General features: G+C 44.6%; 3 protein-coding genes across 3 annotated transcripts; 2 read left to right on the top strand and 1 right to left on the bottom strand.

The window, feature by feature from the left end:
- Positions 1-1,155: 1,155 nt before the first annotated feature.
- Positions 1,156-2,223, bottom strand: LOC136515369 (uncharacterized mitochondrial protein AtMg00810-like). Its single transcript, XM_066508980.1, has 2 exons — positions 2,024-2,223; positions 1,156-1,942 (listed from the first exon to the last, which is right to left on the bottom strand). Exons 1-2 carry the CDS (start codon positions 2,221-2,223, stop codon positions 1,156-1,158), a joined length of 987 nt encoding a protein of 328 aa, XP_066365077.1.
- Positions 2,224-6,121: 3,898 nt separating this feature from the next.
- On the top strand, positions 6,122-10,391 carry LOC136518070 (uncharacterized). Its single transcript, XM_066511728.1, is given in 14 exon segments — positions 6,122-6,310; positions 6,312-6,486; positions 6,489-6,701; positions 6,812-6,879; positions 7,015-7,097; positions 7,260-7,359; positions 8,162-8,247; positions 8,348-8,430; positions 8,570-8,706; positions 8,799-8,900; positions 9,006-9,160; positions 9,162-9,297; positions 9,387-9,509; positions 9,899-10,391. Coding segments are annotated over 14 exon segments (2,040 nt in total). The 3' UTR covers positions 10,289-10,391.
- Positions 10,392-10,979: 588 nt separating this feature from the next.
- Positions 10,980-19,622, top strand: LOC136516614 (protease Do-like 2, chloroplastic). The gene is made up of 21 exons (XM_066510055.1): positions 10,980-11,221; positions 11,360-11,476; positions 12,071-12,124; positions 12,384-12,457; positions 12,921-12,984; positions 13,217-13,261; positions 13,747-13,854; positions 14,184-14,261; positions 14,855-14,921; positions 15,066-15,124; positions 16,001-16,100; positions 16,415-16,494; positions 17,252-17,308; positions 17,456-17,559; positions 18,126-18,213; positions 18,301-18,386; positions 18,474-18,498; positions 18,600-18,671; positions 18,757-18,807; positions 18,891-18,951; positions 19,043-19,622. The coding sequence occupies exons 1-21, from the start codon at positions 11,060-11,062 to the stop codon at positions 19,285-19,287; spliced, it is 1,797 nt and encodes a 598-aa protein (XP_066366152.1). The 5' UTR covers positions 10,980-11,059; the 3' UTR covers positions 19,288-19,622.
- The last annotated feature ends 1,191 nt before the right edge of the window (positions 19,623-20,813 follow it).

Genomic DNA, 20,813 nt, shown 5'->3' with positions numbered 1-20,813 from the left:
ACCCTAACTAAAGCTGATTGGCTATCTGATGCCTCCTAATTTCGAACTTTTTTGCAATTATTATCGGGGGTCATGTGTACATCCATGTCCCTTTGCTGTGTCCGCCCCTACCCATTAGTAATCTCTTGTTGCCCAATTTGCAGGTCCAATTGAGTCTGCGTCAGGAGCACTTAGAGTAATCATGGCGGGTAAGGGTTTTTTTTCCCGAGTCTTATACCTGTGCTCTGTGATGAACGAACTCTACTACTGCAACAATGTATGCTGAATGTTTGCTCTTGGTGCTTGTTCTAGGGAAATCAGAGCAGAAGTCATGGAAAGAAGCGAGATCAGAGAAGCACAAGCTGTGGTTTCTCTCTTGGGTTGAGCATCAGGTGAGTTTACCAAGTCCCTAGAAAGGAAGACTGCAATAACTTGTTTTGCCTTCTTTACTGTCTTAATTCTGATGCACTAAATTCATTGATTTAGGGTGGCAAAAGGAAGAAGCCGGCAATACCAGTAGTAGAGCCAAGTCCGGTTGAGGAGAAGAAGCCAAAGAAAGAGCCTGATGGCATGAAGAAGAAGAAGAGAAAGAGGGAAGCAGAGGGTAAGCCGAAGCCCAAGTCCAACTTCCAGGAATATCTTGAGATGGAGATGGGTGTGTTGGCATAGATCACCAGATCACAGGTAATTAGGAGGATAACTTGGCCTGTTGCCTTCTATTGAATTGCAAAATATAAGACAGTTGAATTGTACAAGTGGTCCCCCCCCATGTGCTCTTATAGGCCAGGGGTTTATCTCAGGGAATATTCTAACTACCTAATGGTAGATGCTTTAGGAAACTTGGCTGCCAAGATGTTTATCAACTTCACCACCAAAGCAAGCCCTACCAACCACATTAGGACTGAAATGTAAATGCTGGAAAACATGAACACTAGGCTAACTACTGACAATTCTCCCCTTTAGCCTTGTGGTCCTTGGAAGTGATATGCTTGAGCCCAATTCTTCCCCTCATCTCTTCAAATTTTGATCTTCCAAGAGACTTGGTTAGAATGTCAGCCAGCTGATCAGTGGTGGATATGTGATCAGCCCTGATACTTCCATCTTCCAAGTAGTTTCTGATGAAGTGATACTTGATTCTGATGTGCTTACTGCGCTCATGAAAGACTAGATTCTTGGCTAGAGCAAGTGCAGACTTGCTATCAACTTCAGTTCAACCACTTCCACATTCCTTCCAAGGAGGTCTACCAGCAGCCTGGATAGCCAAATAGCTTGTGTTGCAGCTGTGGTAGTGGCAATGTACTCAGCTTCACAACTAGATAGAGCCACCACCTTTTGCTTCACTGACTGCCAGCGCACAAGATTGCTTCCTAGAAAGAACAGGGTGCCACTAGTGCTCTTGCTGGTGTCAATGTCCCCAGCCAAGTCACTGTCGTAGTACCCAACAAACCTTGCTCTCCCTAGAGCCTTAGTGTAGTGTAGGCCAAACTCCAGAGTACCAGCCACATCTCTCAGGATGCGCTTGATGGCAGCTTGGTGCTCTGCAGTCGGCCTCTCCATGAATCGACTGACAAAGCCTACTAAGAAGGCTAAGTCAGGTCTTGTGTGGACCAAGTAGTGCAAGCTACCCACCAATCTTCTGTATTGGGTAGGATCAACTTCTACAGTCGTGCTCTGCCTGCTCAACCTCAGTCGCTCCTCCATTGGTGTATGGGCGGGGTTGCAGGCATCCATACCTCCTAGCTCAAGGACCCTCTTAGCATAATGGGTTTGCCTCAGAGTGATCCCAGCTGGATCTTGATGTACTTCGACCCCCAGGTAGAAGGACAGGAGGCCGAGGTCGCTCATGTCGAAAACCTTCTTCATCTGAGCCTTAAAACCTTCTATGGCTTGAGCGCTGGCACCGATGATGATCAAGTCGTCAACATAGACGCCGATCAGCAGCAGCTCCTCCCCTATTCCTCGCCTGTACATCGTGGCTTCATGGTCGCTTTGCTAGAAACCCATCTCCTTGAGGGTGGCGTCTAGCTTGGCGTTCCAAGCTCACGGAGCCTGCCGTAGGCCATACAAAGCCTTGCGTAGACGGTACACCAACTTCTCCTTCCCGGCGACGGTGAAGCCAGGCGGCTGCTTCACGTACACCTCCTCCTTGAGGTCGCCATTGAGGAAGGTTGATTTGACGTCCATGTGGTGGACACGCCATCCTTCTTGGGCCGCCAGCGCGAGGAGGACTCGGACGGATTCCATGCGCGCCACGGGAGCAAACGCGTCGTCGAAGTCGATCCCTTCCTGCTAGACGAAACCCCGCGCCACCAAGCGCGCCTTGTACTTGGTCACCGCGCCCTGCTCGTCCTTCTTGAGCTTGTAGACCCACTTCAGGGTGATGGGCCAGTGACCGGGAGGAAGCTCCACAAGCTCCCACGTGCGGTTCTGCTCAATCGCCTTGATCTCCTGCTCCATGGCGGCCTGCCAGACAGGATCGCCTTCAGCCTCCGTGAAGTTGGCCGGCTCACCGGCGTGCGTGAGGTGAAGCTTGGCGAAGAGACGTGAAGCCGGCGGTGGTGTGGGCGCATCCCCGATGATGTTGGGCATGGTACTGTACCGCAGCTGCTCGCCGTCGTAGAAAGCGTCAAGGCGATCGTCGTTGTCCTCGAGCGGTGACGCGAACTCAACTGGGTCCGCCTGCTTGGTCTCTGCTGCTGGTGAAGTAGAGGAGGCCGGTGGATCGTGCTCCCCTAGAGCTGGTGATGGCGTGCGCGGTAGAGCTCCGTCTGCGTCGACTCCCCATAACTCGATGTCGAAGTCGCTGGAGGCGGAAGCAGACGTCCTGGCGGCTGAATTGGACCAATCCCAGTCGCGCCCTTCATCAAACACCACATCGCGGCTCACCTTGACGCATCCTGTCGCCGGATCGAGGACCCGGTAGGCCTTGGCGCCCTCGGCGTAGCTGATGAAGACCCCAACCTTGCCGCGGTCGTTGAGCTTGCGTAGCTGCCCGAGCTCCCTTGTGTAGGCGACGCGGCCGAATGTACGCAGATAACTCACCGTCGGCGCTCGTTTGTGCCAGGTCTCATAGGGGGTCTTGCCTTGCAAGCTTCTTGTCAGTGCGTGGTTGAGCAGATGCACCGCCGTCATCACCGCCTCCCCCCAGAATTTGGCCGGCATGGACCTCTGCTTCAGGAGCGCGCGTGCTGTCACCACGACCGTCTGATTGCGCCGCTCCACCACACCGTTCTGCTATGGTGAGTGTGGTGCAGAGTAGTGCCGCTTGACTCCTTCGGCGGCAAAGTACTGCACCAGCTCGCCGATGGTGAACTCTCCTCCATTGTCGGTCCGTAGCACCTTGAGCTCATGGCCGGTCTCCTTCTCTACTTCGGCCTTCACCCGCTTCACGGCATCCGTAGCAGCATCCTTGGTCGGCAGAAGCACCACCCACATGAAGCGGGTGGCATCGTCCACCATCAGCAAGAAGTAGCGGCGCCCTCCTGGCGTCGCCGACGTCACCGGCCCGCACAAGTCACCGTGGATGAGGTGTCGCAGACTTGCTCCACATGCTTGATCACCGGCATCCCCCTCACCATCCCCTGCTTGCCGAGCTGGTGCAGCACCTCGAAGCTGAGATGCCCGTAGCGCTCATGCCACCTCCACAACTCGTCCTCCTTCCTGGCGGCAAGACACACCGGCTGCGCGGCCTCCAAGTGCAGGATGTACAGCCGACTAGGCCCGCGATGTACCTTGGCGAGAAGACGACCACGCTGGTCCCAGATACGGAGCACTCCATGATCAATCTCCACCCTGGAGCCTCCTTCGTCGAGCTGCCCCAAACTCATAATCGAGTTTCGGAGCGCTGGGATGTAGAAGACGCCATGGAGGACGCGGCGCTCCCCGTTCTTGGCTTGGAAGACGATGGAGCCGGTCCCCTTGATCTCCACTCAAGACGAGTCGCCGAAACGCACCGTGCCGCGCGCCGTGGTGTCGAGCTCGGCAAAGAGCTCCCGGCGGCCGGTCATGTGATGCGTGGCCCTGCTGTCGAGGTACCAACCGTCGAGCGCCTCCTCGTTGGCGCTGGTGTTGAGGAAGACATGCGCGCGTGGCTTGTTGATGTCGAGGGAAGCCGTGGCCTTGGAGCAGACGGCTTCGGCCTTCTTGTCGAGCCCGAGGAAGCCATGGGTGAGGAACAGAGCACCATCATCGTCCTCCGCCTCTGCGACGTGCGTAGCACCGCCACGCCCACCACCGCGCCGTCCACCTCGATCACCTCCAACGCGGTTGCCTCCTCTGCGGTCACCACCATCGCGATCACCTCCAACGTGGTTGCCTCCTCCGCCTTGGTTGCCACCGCCGCCGCCGCGGTCACCACCACCACGGCACGGCTGGCGGCAGTCGCGCGCCCAGTGGCCGCGATCACCATAGTTGAGGCAGGTGTCGTCGTCCGCCCCACGATCGTCGCCATCGCCTCTGTCTCCTCCGCCACGATTGCCCTTCCCGTGCTGCTTCTTGCCGCCGCATGGACGACGTCGCGGTTCCTTGCCTGACACGGAAGCGGCAACCTCCTCCTTCTCCTTGGCACGCCACTGCTCCCTTATCAGCAGCAGACCACCGATGGCAGCCGGTTCCGTGGCCAGCGCCTCCATGTCGTCCACCATCTTCAAACGCCCAGACACCTCCTCGATGGTGAGGTCCTGGAAGTCGAGAAGCGTCTCGATGGCGATCCGGAGCTGGGCGTACTTCGGCGGCACGACGCGCAGGAGCCTCTCCACCGCGCGCTCTTCATCAATGTCGTTGTCGCCGTGGAGAAGGAGCTGCTGCTTCAGGGCCATCAAGCGAAGAGTGAAGTCCTCGATCTGCTCACCCGGATGGAAGGCGAGCTTCTCCCAGTCGCTGCGGAGTCACTAGAGCGTGGCGTGGTGCACCCGATCGACGCCGATCTACGCGGCGGCGATGGAGTCCCAGGCCTCCTTGGCCGATCCCTTCTTGGACAGCGGCATCTACATCTCCTGCGGCACGGCGGCGATGATCGCCTCCACCGTGCGCCTGTCCTCATGGTATGGTAGGTCCTGGTACTCGATCGCGTCCCAGAGTTGCCACGCCTAGAGCTTCAGCTTCATGATCAAGGCCCATTCATGGTAATTTGACTTGGTGAGCATCGGCCAGGTGGAGCTTGAGCCAGAATCCTTGTATACGGTCTGGATCACCGGCGAGCGGCCCCTGGCCCGTCCGCGGCGGCGATCTTGATCCCGACTGGGCGACCGCGTCTGCCTACACTCGCGCTCCGGGCTCCTCCGCGGAAGCGAGCGGCGATCACGTGGCGGATCCTCCTCCACCAACTCTCGACGTAGAGCCGCGGCCGTGGCGGCCGCGTTCCGAGCTGCTGCTGCTGCGGCTTCCATGGCCTGCTGCGCCTGCGTGGCTGCGGCCTCTGCCGCGGCCAGACGCTGTGCACGCTGCTCGGCGGCGGCGGCGGCTGCTGCTCTCTGTGTGGAGGTGGCCATGCCTCTCCCTTTCTCTCAACCCCGAGCTTCGATACCAATTGTTGGCATAGATCACCAGATCACAGGTAATTAGGAGGATAACTTGGCCTGTGGCCTTCTATTGAATTGCAAAATAAAAGACAGTTGAATTGTACAAGTGGTTCCCCCCATGTGCTCTTATAGGCTAGGGATTTATCACAGGGAATATTCTAACTACTTAATGGTAGATGCTTTAGGAAACTTGGCTGCCAAGGTGTTTATCAACTTCACCACCAAGGCAAGCCCTACCAACCACATTAGGACTGAAATGTAAATGCTGGAAAACATGAACACTAGGCTAACTACTGACAATTGTAGCGACGCTCTATTGTTGGCATAGATCACCAGATCACAGGTAATTAGGAGGATAACTTGGCATGTGGCCTTCTATTGAATTGCAAAATACAAGACAGTTGAATTGTACAAGTGGCTCCCCCCATGTGCTCTTATAGGCCAGGGGTTTATCCCAGGGAATATTCTAACTACCTAATGGTAGATGCTTTAGGAAACTTGGCTGCCAAGGTGTTTATCAACTTCACCACCAAGGCAAGCCCTACCAACCACATTAGGACTGAAATGTAAATGCTAGAAAACATGAACACTAGGCTAACTATTGACAGGGTGGAGCTGTGAGCATGGAGGAGGATCTAGAGATGGAGAGGAAGCTTGCGAAAAAGCTCAAGGTGAAGAAAGGAAAGTTGGGAGGTCCGGATGATGGTATGGATGAACTTTTTGCAGACCTTGGGTTTGGTGGCGACTTTGGTTCAGATGATGAAACAAAAGCATATGATTGGAATGTGGCGGATGACACTAATTTAGACAAGAAAAAAAGGTAAAAAGAAAAATAAGAAGGCGAAGAAGGATGACACAGAGATGGAGGAACCAGATGACAGGGGTGAAGAGAATGGTCGGAAAAAGAAGAAGAAAAAGATGAAGAAGGCTGGTATGGAAACGAAGGAACTGGATGATGTGGGTGAAGAGAACGGTTGGAAAAGGAAAAAGAGATGGAGGATGACTCAGAGATGAAAGAACCAGATGATGAAGGTGTTGACATGGATGAAGAGAATGGTGGAGCAGTTCTGGAATCTGAGGATGGAGAGCCTAATGTGGTTGAACTGCCCACAGAATCAAAAGGGAAGTATGTACCTCCGAGTTTGCGTAATGCTTCCAATTCAGAATCAGAAGAAATTGCTCAGATGCGTCGCAGAGTAAGAGGTTTGAGCCTAAATTCTATCTTATATTTACTTGATTGTTGCCACATGTATTTATCATTTTTAGTTTGCGAGTGTATTCCCATGTATGACCTAATGTTTGCTATGCATCAGGACTTCTGAACAGACTTTCAGAGTCAAACGTGGAGTCCATTACTCAGGAAATTGCCACGCTTTTTCGAGTACAACCCTAGACTACAAGATCTCTCATTTCTTCTGATATTTCTCTACCACCTGTCTTTCAGATTTTTTTTTGCAGGTCTTGATTAACCATGGGGGTACTGTTTTTCCGTTTTTTGTTGCTTTATCTATCACAGTCTGTTCCACGAAGTGTTGGCTCTCAGATAATCAGGGATGAGGTTTTGGCTAGTTGTTCCCGAGGACCTCGCGGCAATGAACAGTTAAGGGTGTCTCATCAACCATATAAGTCTTTTCTTTAGATTGATTAAGCACTTAGTGTATTTGTTACAAACCCCATTTTCGTATGAATATGATAATCTCAGTCTTGTCAGAATTTGATATAGTTTACTACTGCAAAACTAATGCTTTGTTGTTTTTGCAGATATGCTGCTGTGTTTGCAGCCTTTGTTGTAGGCATGGCATGCTTGGTTGGTATTGACTTGAGTGCCAAGATCCTTGCCTCTATTGCTAAGTCGTTTGAGGTATCACTCTTCTTATTACTAAGATAAATATGACTTATTATGTTCTCTGTATATCTGCTTACCTCGAGGATTCTTGAATTCTTTTGTGTGGTGATGCTAATGGATTTTTTTATTGAGCTGATATCAATGTTTACAAGTCGTCCGATTAATCGCGATTAGTTGGTCTGGTCGGTACCATGACCTCGATTAGAGACCTCGACTTGATTAGCTCGACTAGAAACCTGGTCATCCGACTAATCACGATTAGTCGTCCGACCAGGGGGCTGCACGACCAGGCTGGGCACTGCCTTCTTTGGGCTTGCCTGACTGGGCTTCCAGGTGAGTAGTTGGGCTGCCAATTTGGCCCACTAGGGTCTGTAATATATATACAGGAGGCCAAGTCTCTAGGGTTCCCATCTCTCATTCTCTCCGGTGCATGACGGCTGCTGCTGCTCTGCTCTTTCTCTCTTCTCCTCTCCTGTGCGTGACGGCTGCTGCTGCTCTGGTCTTTCTCTCTTCTTTGCTCCTGTGCGTGACGGCTGCTGCTGCTCTGCTCTTTCTCTCTTCTCTGCTTCTCTTCCCCAGCCAGCACGCCTCTTGGTGAAGCTCTTCCCTGGCTCTGCGCCTCTGCTCCCCCCTAGCTCACGAAGATGAGCTCTTCCTCCAATGATGGTAGGTGTGCCTACTGCCCAGACCAGACTCTGGTCGTCGTCCTGGTCGATGACTAATCGCGACTAATCGTCTGGTCGGTCCCATGGCGACCAGAGTCGACTAGACGACTTGAAAACATTGGCTGATACTATTTGTGTTTCTCTTGTGGCAGGATGAGTACTCAAAAGAAGATGGTCTATCTCTGAGAAATCTTACCTTACTCTTCTGCTATTTGTGTATATTTGGTGTCATCTCAAGGTTTGTGATTCGAATGGAACAGCATAATATGTTTTAAAGCCACATCAATCATAAATTCTCATAATATTGATTAGTGCATCCTGTTGTCCGATATTAACAGCGATCTTGTGTATGATCTTCTGTTGATTCTGAGCAAGCGCTTGACAGAGCTGGATGTCTCTACAGTGTTGATCATCCTACAGTGTATGGTGTTATATCACATTTCAATAGTAACTCAACTGAAACATTTAACCATCATAATAACTATTCATGTATAGAGTACCGTACCCTCTTTTTCTGTCTCTGAGTGAAGCTGGGAATTTGCTTTCATCTAAATGGGCAGGCTGTGGAATGAAGCTGAGGGGAGATGATCCAGGTGCTATGAAAGATTTTGTCCTTAGTATTCAGAACTCTGTGAATCAGCTTAAATTGCACTCTGGTGTTCGAGAAGATGGGAAGACTGATATACGTAGCAGAAGAGTAAGTTTATGTTGTTCAATGCACCTATTTAAGAAGCATCACTTTCCACGTAGGTTTTTAATTTGTCTGAATGGTTTTAACTTACTGCTCAGATGGAATTTATGCTTGAGACCATATGTGACATTAAGAACAATAAGAAAAGGCCTAAAGAGGATCCTTCACACCATACTCGAATAAAAAAGTGGCTTCAAAAGGTTTGAACCAGAATGACTTGCCCATCATCTGTGTAATGAATTGTGATTTCAGAATGCAGTTAACACTTATTTTATTTTATTTTTTCCTTTTTTACATATTGACAGCTTAAGGCAGAAGATGTCCTCTTGCGTGGGCTAACATGGAGTAGGCTTTTGGACCCTGATAAGAAAGGGCAATGGTGGTTGTCTGGGAATGTTCCATCCACAGTAGCTAATGTCGAAGATGGTGCAGCTGTTATAAGCAAGGATGTTGTAGAGACACAAACTTCTTCAGCTTGCAGCTGCTCAGTGGATGAACACTGACATACGAAGAGCAATCTTTTGTATTATAATGAGTGCTGAAGACTATGTAGATGCTTTTGAGAAGCTCTTGAGGCTGGGCCTTTCTGGGAAGCAGGCATGCGATCAATGTTCCTGAAGATTAGTTGTTGTGCATGTATTTGACAATATTATTGATGTATGCCTTTTCCTGTGCTTGATATGCAGGACCGAGAAATTATAAGGGTCATTGTTGACTGTTGTCTGCATGAGAAGATGTTCAATAAGTATTACACAGCCCTTGCTTCCAAGCTATGCAACCATGAGAAAAATCACAAGTTCAGCTTGCAGGTATATTGTTGTATTTATCATGTTTGCTATTTATATTAAAGCTTGTTTGGCTCAGAAATTACTTTTTCTCAGGTAGTTTATGTGGATTTATTTTACGTGTATCCATTTTTAGGCCACCCCTTTCTGAAATAAATGAATTCAGTATGAATCGACATTCTATTATGACAGCTCAAGACGTCGGTGAATTTCAACTTGTGTTTTTCATATATTTCATATTGGTATGGTGCTAATACCACATTAGCATTGCCAGATGGTAGCTTACATGGACTAATTCAGATTTGGAAAGAATCTTGTCTAGCTATTACTTGTAGTGCTTGCAGCCTTGCTTTCAGCATAGGTGGTGATCAAAGGGTCTCTCTTTCTGATTATTTGTTTTCTCCTTTGTTCAGTACTGCATCTGGGACCATTTTAAGGAGCTAGATAATATGGAGTCAAGTCGATCCATGAACCTTGCAAAACTAGTTGCAGAGATGCTGTCAAACTTCACGCTCTCCCTCGCAACTCTGAAGGTGGTTAACCTGGCCAACCCAGTGGAGATGACTCCAGCAAGGATCTCACATTTCCAGATGCTGTTTGAGACCTTACTACAGAAAGATGACGCACGGGTGTGGAATGTCTTCACTCGTGTCGCCGGCCTTCCAGAGCTCGAGATACTGAGGGATGGCATTGTGCTGTTCATCAAGCAGCATGTGATCGCCGACGACACCGGGAAGGACTTGGCTGGCAAATTCACGATTGCAAAGAAGGCGCTCGACAATACTGCTGGAGTTCTGATGTAACCCTGTCTTCGTGTGCCATTCTGGACACACCTTTAGAGTTTAGTCCTCTGTTCTCGTTTTTGCTTGTTCCTTCAGAGTACAGAGAAACAAAGGATAATCCATTTCTGTAATGCATGCTAAAATTAGAGAAAAGTTTTGGTAGATTGATGCCTTGGTTATTAGAATGCTTCTCCAAGAGAACTTTTTCATGGGTTTGGAATGCTTACCAATAGCTTTTATGATGAGTGGTCATACATTATACCATTTCTTAGAAATCCTTTCTGTTTATTGTTTAACTACACATGAAGATCCATACGGTCGCCTTTGTCACTTTTTTTTTATTACACAACTCAGACACTCACAACACACGCACAAGAGACGCACACACGTAAAACCATACTTCTATGAGCATCTTCGAATATCACTTACACATCTACTCTGTCAATTTCTAGAATCACCTTAAAGTCAAATATCATAAGTTTAACTAATATTATAGGAATGAGTATCGACATTTATGATATCATGAAAATATATTTTATAATATATCTAATCTATTGTCATAAATATTGATGATATTTTTAAAATTTAATTTAATTTAAAATAATTTAATCTAGAGCAGAAAGAGATACTTATCTCACGTGGCCCGCACGTGAGGCTCCCTCCCCGAGTCCCCAACTGATGAAAGTGTACAGAGAGAGGATAAGGAGCTCGCTGCTCACTCCGCAGGGGAGGGAAACACCCAAATCAAACCCCCGCGCGTCGCCAGCCGCAGCCGAAGCAGCAGCAGCAGCAATGGCGTGCGTCGCCGCGCTCCTCGCCTCCCCGGCGCTCCTCTCCTTCCCCTCCACGGCCTCGGCCTCCTGCTCGTGCCTCCTCCGCCTCCGCCCCGCCGTCGTCGCCCGCGCTCCGCGCCAGCAGCCGCGGGGCCGGCGCGCGCTCCGGCGCTTCGACGAGGTACCTTGCGTCTCACTACTTTGTCAGTGGCTCTTGCCCGACGCGCGCGGTACGACTTCCAGTTGGGCTTCTCACTCTGGAAGGTGCGGCACCGACTGAAACTTTGCTGTTGTGGGCGTGGGGTGCCCGTGCGCGCAGGTGGAGGGGGTGTCGAAGAAGCGGCGCGGCATCGGAGGCGGTAGCGGCGCTGGGGGGTCGCAGCCGTCGTCGTCGCGCAGGGACAGGGGGCTTGCCGTCGATTTTAAGGAGTCGCAGGTCCGAGGCGCATCGATTTTTCTGTTTGGTTTACACTTTACAGGTTGCACAGTGCATTCTAGTCTGGAGAATTGAATACTGCTTAACAGCTGTAGTTCCAAATTGAATGAGGGTGCCAATTAGCTTTTTTACATGATGGAGTAGAATCTATCCCAGCCTCTGCATCCAGAGTAGAATCAATGGCAATTAGAGCGAGGATGAATATTTTCACTTCATTGCTGCTTCAATGTCAACATGCTTACTGTTGTTTGGCTGGGTGCTTTGGGTTACCCTATACATTGTCGTCTGTGTGGATTGTATGCTGTGGCCTGAGGGTGGGGTGTCGTCTGTTCAAACTATTAATTGCACTTATCCATTCTGGATTTGAGTCAGTTTGCACTTTCTTTTTGTAAGTTCACCGCCTCAGTTATAAACCATGCTCTTCAGTCTGAATGAATCTTTATGATGGTTTCGTACTGTTTCATCATCTTGTGCATGTGCTTGATCCATGTACATTTCTTCTTCCTTTTCAATGCAATCCACATGTATGCTTGATTAAATGTTGCCCCAAAATCTTACAAACCTTCTCTTATGCTAACCGTGCGGTTACATCAGGTTGCTGACTTTGATGATCTTGAAGAGGACAAATTCCTTAATGCTGTCGTCAAGGTAGGCTTCACGAATACATGCCCCTGGCTATTGATAATGCTTACTTTTCCGTATTATAGTAGCTTATATTTCAACAAGATATATTTATGTGTACGCTAAGTACTGCTTTGTCATATTCGTATTGCAACTTCCTTTTCAGTATATTATGTCAAGCACAGTGCTCTGGTTTGCTCAAAGATCTTGTTCTGTCGAGTAAGACTTTGCTTTGTTTTGTGATTAATCATGTCCTTATCACCTGAAGTAGTTTCTCTCCTGTTAGGTCTACTGCACTCATATCGCACCCGATTATGGTCTTCCTTGGCAGAAGCAAAGGCAGCATTCAAGCAGTGGGAGGTAAGTGTTGATATAACATGTGTGTATCTGGTTGAATTGCTAATTTTACTTCTTCCATATAAAATTTCATCTATTGTGCATTTCTAGGTGGGTGGGGATGTATGCAGGCATGGAATATAAATTATCATGATGCAATAAGTGATTTCATAATTTTGTAGAGATTAAGTTGCAGCATTTTCTTTCTTGTACTGATTAGACCACTTGAGACTAAGGCTGTAAATATAATGATGTTTGTTTCATTGTGATAGCCATCCTGCTTTAGTCATCAACATGCTAGGGCTTTTGTGATCACATTAGTTGACTTCGGTACCTTTGTTTATCTTGTGACAGATATTCTTACCTTACATGTTTTGAAATTTATGCATATCTTTTGGATGAGGCCACTCATTTTGAAGATTATGATTTTCACATGTCCTGAACTTAGAAGCTCTTTGTGTATCTTACAAGGCATGTCCTTTTACAGTGCTTTTATGATTGGGGATGGCAAACTCTTGACAAATGCACATTGCGTTGAACACGACACTCAGGTGGTTATTCAACTGGACAGCTTTATCTCTTCATGTTTTTATTTTACTTTGGTTTGTCACTCTCTTTTTTCTGTTACTATTTTGATTTAAATTTTTGAGCTACTAGCAGTTGAAGATGAACTAATTAAAATTTCTGATGAAGTGCTGATACCGATGTACCATTAGTTTTTCTATGGATAAGAGTTTAGGTATGTCAGTTAATTTGTTAAGGTAAGGCTGCTTCTCGTTGCAGGTCAAAGTAAAGAGAAGGGGAGATGATAAAAAGTATATTGCCAAGGTAAATCACCTATAGCAATGCTGCTTTCAAGATTCGTCAAAATATCTTTTTTTCCTGAGTGCGCAATCAAAATGTTTATGCAATGAACATTGCAATTCTCTTGAAGTAAGGTAACTATCAGTTTATTGTGAATCTGAATTATCTGAAACAAGAGTTATGCTTATGGGTTTTGAAATCCCGGATCCCTGAGTCAGTCTTCTGTTCATTTTCTTACAACTAATATCCATTGCAAGCCAACTTAGCTTTTCAACCATATTCCACTGTACTGGTGGGACTGGACTATTGGAAGCTCCACCACTGGGACTTGGGAATTATTAAAAGAATCATAATCGTAATTATTTTTCTAATTTTCAGTATTACTCTTTTGAGACCAACATTAAAAGTTACCACATATGCTTAGTAATCTTTTGAGCAAGGTATTTGACTATTACATTTGATTTTATAAAACTTACATGTAAGAAGTCAACTGACAAAATGATTTACAGGTTTTAGCTAGGGGTACCGAATGCGATCTTGCATTGCTATCTGTTGAGAATGAAGAGTTCTGGAGAGGAACAGAGGCACTTCATTTTGGCCGTTTGCCATGCCTTCAGGTAACCAATTATCGTCATGATGTGTTTACTGGACCTTTAATGATCCATGTAATGTGAATATTGGGTTTTTTTTTCCTCTCTGGCTAGTCACCACATGTACAGTTAAACACTTGAAACTATAGTTGAGGCAACTTTTTGGTAACTTGCAACTGTAACATGTAGTGCTTGTTAATAGCACATGAACACCATAAAAGTTTCTGTCAGAGCTGAAGTCATTCTTTGCTCCTGCAAATGAGATAAACATTTACCATATTGTTTCTAGTTATATATGAAAAAGTACTTCACATTTACTTCATGCTGTATAACTCTCATTTTCAAACTTATGACAGGATTCAGTAACTGTTGTGGGATATCCTCTTGGTGGAGACACTATATCTGTAACAAAAGGCGTTGTATCACGCATTGAGGTGCTATATCTTGGATGCTTCAATTCTCTGTATCTGTCTTTTTCATTTGACTCTTGCCTCAACGAGGAGAAAAGCAATGGTATTTCTTGCATGCAGTAGCTGTATCATTTCTCAAAAGCTGTATCATTTCTCAAAAATGTTACACCTGATCCCGTGCTCCTTTTTAGTTGTCCACTGCACGTTGGCAGGATTAAGAACAAATTATGCTATGCTTCATTTATTCCTGACTTCCTGTGATCAGTTCTGACTTCTGAGTTCATTTGTTTGGGAGACTGGTCCATCGTTTTTCATTCTCCAGTCATATACTGCTGTCTTCTTCTATATCTGGTTAGGTGTAACCATAATCATCTTGGTCTTCAATTCTCAAATACTTACTATTTTCCAAAAAGAATAAAATAAAAAAGTGACTAGTTGTCAAATGACTTATTTTTTTCTGCGTTGAACTTGTATGCAGAAACATAGCCCAAATACAACATTGCTTTAGATACATTCAGAAAGCGAAGCACTGTTCTGAAAATGTTCTCTAATAATTATATTTGATAAATATTCAACCGAATGATTGAACTTACACTGTTTCCTTTGGAATAGCCCAGGTCACTCCATATGCACATGGGACGTCAGATCTTCTTGGCATTCAAATTGACGCAGCCATAAATCCTGGTTTGTCTTTTGCATCCACCTTAAAAAAAGGCTCACTAGTCTGCTATTTGCTATACGATGATATTCAGAGCATTGACCTATCTTCATCCTTACCAGAATTCCTGGAAATGATGAGCTGATTTGTTGTCCTGGTCTTTTGTTCAGGAAACAGTGGGGGACCAGCCTTTAATGAACAAGGCGAGTGCATTGGTGTGGCATTTCAGGTACTTTTACTCGGTCACATTACTGGTACCTGACAGGTGACTTTTGGTTTTGGAATAATTGATGGACAACCCAGTATATCTGAACAGATTAAAAACATATTTAGGTAGATTTCTATTTTAAAATCAAATAGCTATTCAACTTTCAGAAACAGGCATAGTTCTGGATTTTGATATGCTCTGGTAATGATCACTCTATATGAACTTGAATTGGTATTTACCTTGCTTATGGATCAGAATCACATGCGTTCATTTTTTATTGTCTTCTTTGAGGGTACTTTTATGCTTTTGATCAGGGTATGCAAATTATTGCTTCCACCAGTTACAAATACTTGCCACTTTGACAGTTTTATTTGTTCACAAATACTTTTCACTCCACATTTTAGCAATATTTTCCATTTTAAGCTTTTTAAGTATCTCTTCAGTCCTCTCACTTCACCATCAAGAAGTGGGTGCGTGACAAACTATTTAACGAAGTTTGCCATATGCTAACAGGAAAAAAAAAACTCACCTGCAAAGGTTTGACCCCACAGTATAATTTGCTCCCCCGGGAGTTGAACCCAGGACCTAGGGTGCTACTTGAGCCCTGCTAACCAGTCAGGTAGCAGGCTCTTTCGCATATGCTCACAGAAGATAGTAATTAGATATGAAAAGCACTTTTTTTCGAGGGTAGTTATAAAATACACTTTGATCATGTTAGATAAAAGTAACGATTGCAATGGTGATCAGTGTTTGATCAAAGATTCAGAGATGACAAGTATTTGTGAACGAAGGTAGTAGCACTAAGCATGATGATGCACAGATAGGTAGACTTAATGAAAGAGGATGCGAGTGTTTCTTTTTCTTTCTATTTTCTTTCTCATTATGTGTTTTGTTTAGGTGTACAGGTCAGATGAAGCTGAAAATATTGGATATGTTATTCCAACTACAGTTGTATCCCATTTCTTAAATGACTATCAGAAAAATGGAAAGTACACAGGTAAATTATTCTTTGTTTTAAAGATAAGCAAGCAAAAGCGATGTCTACTTTACCTAGTTAGCTATAGATATAAGTTGGTTTGTACATTCAACCAGACATTTCAAATAGATGCTACCTTTGCACTATATAAAGTCAGAAGTAGCAACTTCCCTTGAAGAAAATTTTGATTCCTTAAACATGTTATAGTTAGTTCCTAATTGTATGAATATCGAGTGTGCATTACTTAGTAAAACCGTATTCCAGTACACTGACTTTGTGAGATGTTTAACCCTACTATGTTGAAGTTGTGCTCAATGTTTCCAAAAAATATGTAGGATTTCCTTGTTTGGGTGTCTTACTTCAGAAATTGGAAAATCCGGCATTGCGTGAAAACTTAAAAGTACCTTCAAGCGAGGTAGGCTACCTGTATGTTATGAACTTCAACTTGTAAATATTGAAGTATAGATTTTCAAGTGTACTCTGATGCACACACAAGCACAGTTCTAGATGGTTTAGCTGTTCTTTCCCTGTTGAGACCTGTGTAATCTATGGTTGCACTGGTCATCTTGCATACTGTGTAGGTGCTCCTGTACTTCCACATTTGATAAGCATGATATTGTTGTGGTTTGAGTTATCACACACCATGAAATATCCTATAGAGCAATAAAATTAAAAAGAAAAGCAGATAAAGAGATAAATTATGCTTGAATTCTTGCATATATTCAGAACTTTCGACTGAGTGTAGATGGCTTCTTTTTCTTGTGACGTGGACCTCAGTTATCCTTAGATTAGTCTAACAATATTTAAGGAAGATTTCACTTCGACGAAAACAAAGAATATTTGTGGAAGATTTGCTATCATCTTTGAATCATTCATCCTGGTGGCAGATCCATTGATGGACTTAATTGAGGTTGCCTCAATCAGCACTTAAATGCACCTTGTTGTTTGCGAGTTAGTTACATTAGGTGGGATTGCTACTTGGTAGTTATGGTTTCTGGCTGAGAGTACCTTGCATATCCATACAGTATTCTAAAAGTTGTTATTAAAATTATTTAGAAAAAAAATTGTCCTCTAAATACTAATAGATGGTCCTTAGCTTTGAGCACAGCTCTAAGCTTAGTCAGTTAGTCCAGTGTGTCCCTATGACATGCCATCTTGCTTTTCTCTTGAAGGGTGTTCTTGTTCGTCGGGTTGAGCCTACTGCTCCAGCAAGCAGTGTTTTGCAAAAGGTAACATTCACTAATTTGATCCAGTTCACAGATTTGAATGCCTTCAGTTTTCCTTGTTTTTTATTGAAATGGATCTTTCTGGGTTAATGATTGTCCAAACTGTTTTTGCTTCGTCTGTTTAAGCTTATCAGATTGTTTTGTCTCCAGGGAGATGTAATTGTTAGCTTTGATGGTATCGCAGTAGGATGTGAAGCAACAGTACCATTTCGGTCCACAGAACGGATTGCTTTCCGCTATCTCACAAGCCAAAAGTAAGTTTTGTAGCTTATTCCTGATAGCTTTCATTCTTTTCATAATTTGTTGATGTTATCTTTTGCAGAAAACATTGCTTTTCCCTATGTTTCTTAAACATTTTTTTTATGTGTGGCTGAGCCTTCCAATAATGACAATTTTATGCTGTCCAAAATTTTGTATTTCACTTTGGTTCATCTTCCATTAACAGTAATGATTGGATATTGTGTCAGCATGTGATTAGGCGTTATATGCGAATCACGTGCTTTGTTAACTGTGCTTTGGGTATGGATGGGTAAAATTTCTTGTTCAGTCACCCACTGGCATGTGAGCCTCAATCCACCATGTGGATTGGGGTGGACAAGCCCTTATGTGGAATCCCTTTTAACGTTATAAGCCTCCTCTGGATATGAATACATTGTTACAAACTTGATCCATCTAAATCATCCTTGTTTTGTTTCCAATGTATTGTGTATGTTCTATATGTCTGATATTCTGTTGCATCTTTATTTAAAATCTACGGAGCTACATTTTTTCCTACACTAGAGCATGTGTTGCAGTAAAATTTGATAGTTTTATTATTCAGGTATGCAGGTGATATTGCTCAGCTAGGAATCATTCGTGATGGCAATTCCATGAAAGTCCAAACTATTTTGCAGCCAAGAAAACATTTGGTGACATACTAACCCTCATCTTACCAAAAACTTGAAATGCAAATTTCACCGGTGCACTTTTAACAAGAATCTTAATTCTTAATTAAGGTGCCGTTTCATGTCGAGGGTGGCCAACCTTCTTATCTGATAGTTGCCGGGCTTGTCTTCACACCTTTAACAGAACCATTTATAGAGTAAGTAACCAGTGGACTTCCCCTTTTAGGACTAGTGATATCATGAAGCTTTTAGTTACTAAATCATAAAATTCTGTTCATGTACAGGGAGGAGTGTGAAGATACATTAGGGGTAATTTCACCATTAGCATGCTGATCTTGCTTGCAGCTTACTTTTGTCCTGAGGCATGCATTTTCTTATTGTTAGTGTTGTCATCTTATCTTCATATACAGTTGAAATTGTTAGCAAAAGCACGTTACTCTCTAGCAACCTTTGAGGGCGAGCAAATTGTTATTGTCTCACAGGTATGCTTTATTTTGTGGCTAGTTCAGTCGACTAATTTTGTGGTTTGCTATGCTATTATGCTCTTGATTAACTACTGCCATCTAGGTTTTGGCGCACGAGGTCAACATCGGATATGAGCACATGGGCAATCAACAAGTAAACCTCTTCTACCTTTTGGTTGTCTTTCTTATGCTTGTGAATTGGAACTTACGGGTTACATTAACCAATAATGTTACCAGGTCATGAAACTAAACGGAACCACAATAAAGAATATCCATCACCTTGCTCATCTTGTGGACAGTAAGTACTGACTGCCTAATGTTCAATGAATTCCTAACACCTTCAGATTCCTTTCCTTCTCAGCTTATCATGGTTTGACTCAAATGTGTAGCTTGTAAAGATAAGTTCCTGACATTCGAATTCGAAGACGACTTCCTTGTTGTTTTGCATCGAGAAGAAGCGGCTGCTGCATCATCAGACATTCTGAAGGAACATGCCATACCGTCTATACGGTCATCTGATCTATCACAACCATATGTAGAAACAAAGAATGACATACAAAAAACAAGCGAAGATTTTGGTGAAAGTCCTGTCACAAACTTTGAAATGGGAATCGATTGTCTCTTGTGGGCATGATCATTCTTTTTTAATGGATGAGCTACTGAGCATGAGGTTTCAGTTAAATCTGCAGTAAGGCCAGTGAAATGCAAGTATCTGCCGGTGAACAATGGCAGCAGGAGTACTCTCCCATTGTGTAGGCATACACGTACCTTGCGGCACAGCTGTCATGTTGTATGTTAGCATAGACAGAATTAAGAGTTATGTTGTACACTAGGAGCCATAGGATGATTTATTCATCTTCATTTTTTAGGCAGTCAGGAATTGAGGGATTGTACAATTTGTCCATCAGCAATCCTGTAAACCTCCCGACTTGCAAATACGCAATAGATGGTCCAGAAATTTTGTTGGTTTACGCCTGCTCACTTATTGATATCGCAGAACAAAGAATATCTGCAGTAAGGACAGAAGCATATCTATTGTGGAGTCACTCATCTCAGAAGATGGATAAGCAGGCGAAAGTGGACATGCTTCAATGAAGGTAGCAGATTCAAATCTGATTTCACACCTTTGTATCTTTAACCTTTGAGACCATGTACGTAACGTATGAATGATCATGTTTAACAAGCAAATGGAGTTGCTTTGAATCCAGTGCTAATGACTTCCGTAATGATAACATCATAGCAGCAGCTAAGTTTACATCTAAAAATGTTAACTCCACACTTGCTCTCCACTCCCAATCTTTATTTTTTTTTTGGTAAGATTGAAAAAAAACTGCTCTTCAACGACTCCCTATCTCAGCTCCCAAACTTTTCACACTTCGGAAAATCAATCCAATCGTGTGGAAATATACACGCACGTATCCATTGGCCAATCTAAAGGTGGAAGAATGAGTAGTAGAATAGAGTTCTCAATGCAAATGTATAAAAGAGAAAGGAATTTGAAAATAGTTCGGGATTCATGATACAAAATTATCTCCTATATTTTAGAAACTGTTGAAGGAACCCAATAGATATGCTTCAAATTTTTTTTTGCCACTTAGAAAACACAATGATTTACTAATTCTTTTTGTGTGTGTGTGTGTGGGGATTGGAGATGCGCTAATGACTGGTATGTTCGCATCCGAAAAATGCTAACTCCAGAACAAGATTGGCTACAGCAGCAGGATCACTTGTCCAAATAAAAAATGGCACATTCACACACAAGGCAATGCTATCAACCTAGATAATGAAGCCCCTGGAACAGATACTCACATCCATCAATGCAATACTCACACATAAGAAGCCTGTTCGGGAGGCCGTATCGTATCGTGGATTATTTACTGCTGGCTGGTTTGATGTGAGAGAAAAACACTGTTCCCGACTGGAAATTTACGATCGTTTACGAGCAAGCGAACAGGTTTGAAGATGGGGGCAAGATACATGATAGTATAGTGTATAGTAGCTCAAGGACCCTTGTCCACTGCAGAACAGTGGGAATCTTCAGATATATCAAATTGCTTCAGGCAGAGTGAAAAGCCACCATCAGATAGATCAATTCTCAGTCCTTGTAGAGAATGCACATGATAATTGTGGAAACAACCGAAAGTGACAAACCATATGGAG

This window comes from Miscanthus floridulus, chromosome 17 (genome assembly GCF_019320115.1).
Source record: "Miscanthus floridulus cultivar M001 chromosome 17, ASM1932011v1, whole genome shotgun sequence".
Classification (NCBI taxonomy): Eukaryota; Viridiplantae; Streptophyta; class Magnoliopsida; order Poales; family Poaceae; genus Miscanthus; species Miscanthus floridulus.
Note: the sequence above shows the minus strand (reverse complement) of the source record. Positions and strands in the feature narration are given on the sequence as shown.

Coding starts and splice junctions, on each gene's coding strand:
- LOC136515369 (XM_066508980.1), bottom strand. CDS start 2,223: ATGGAATCCGTCCGAGTCCTCCTCGCGCTGGCGGCCCAAGAAGGATGG. Junction 1,943..2,023: donor TATGGCCTACGGCAGGCTCC/GTGAGCTTGGAA, acceptor CACGATGTACAG/GCGAGGAATAGGGGAGGAGC.
- LOC136516614 (XM_066510055.1), top strand. CDS start 11,060: ATGGCGTGCGTCGCCGCGCTCCTCGCCTCCCCGGCGCTCCTCTCCTTC. Junction 18,387..18,473: donor TTAACAGAACCATTTATAGA/GTAAGTAACCAG, acceptor GTTCATGTACAG/GGAGGAGTGTGAAGATACAT. Junction 18,672..18,756: donor AAATTGTTATTGTCTCACAG/GTATGCTTTATT, acceptor ACTGCCATCTAG/GTTTTGGCGCACGAGGTCAA.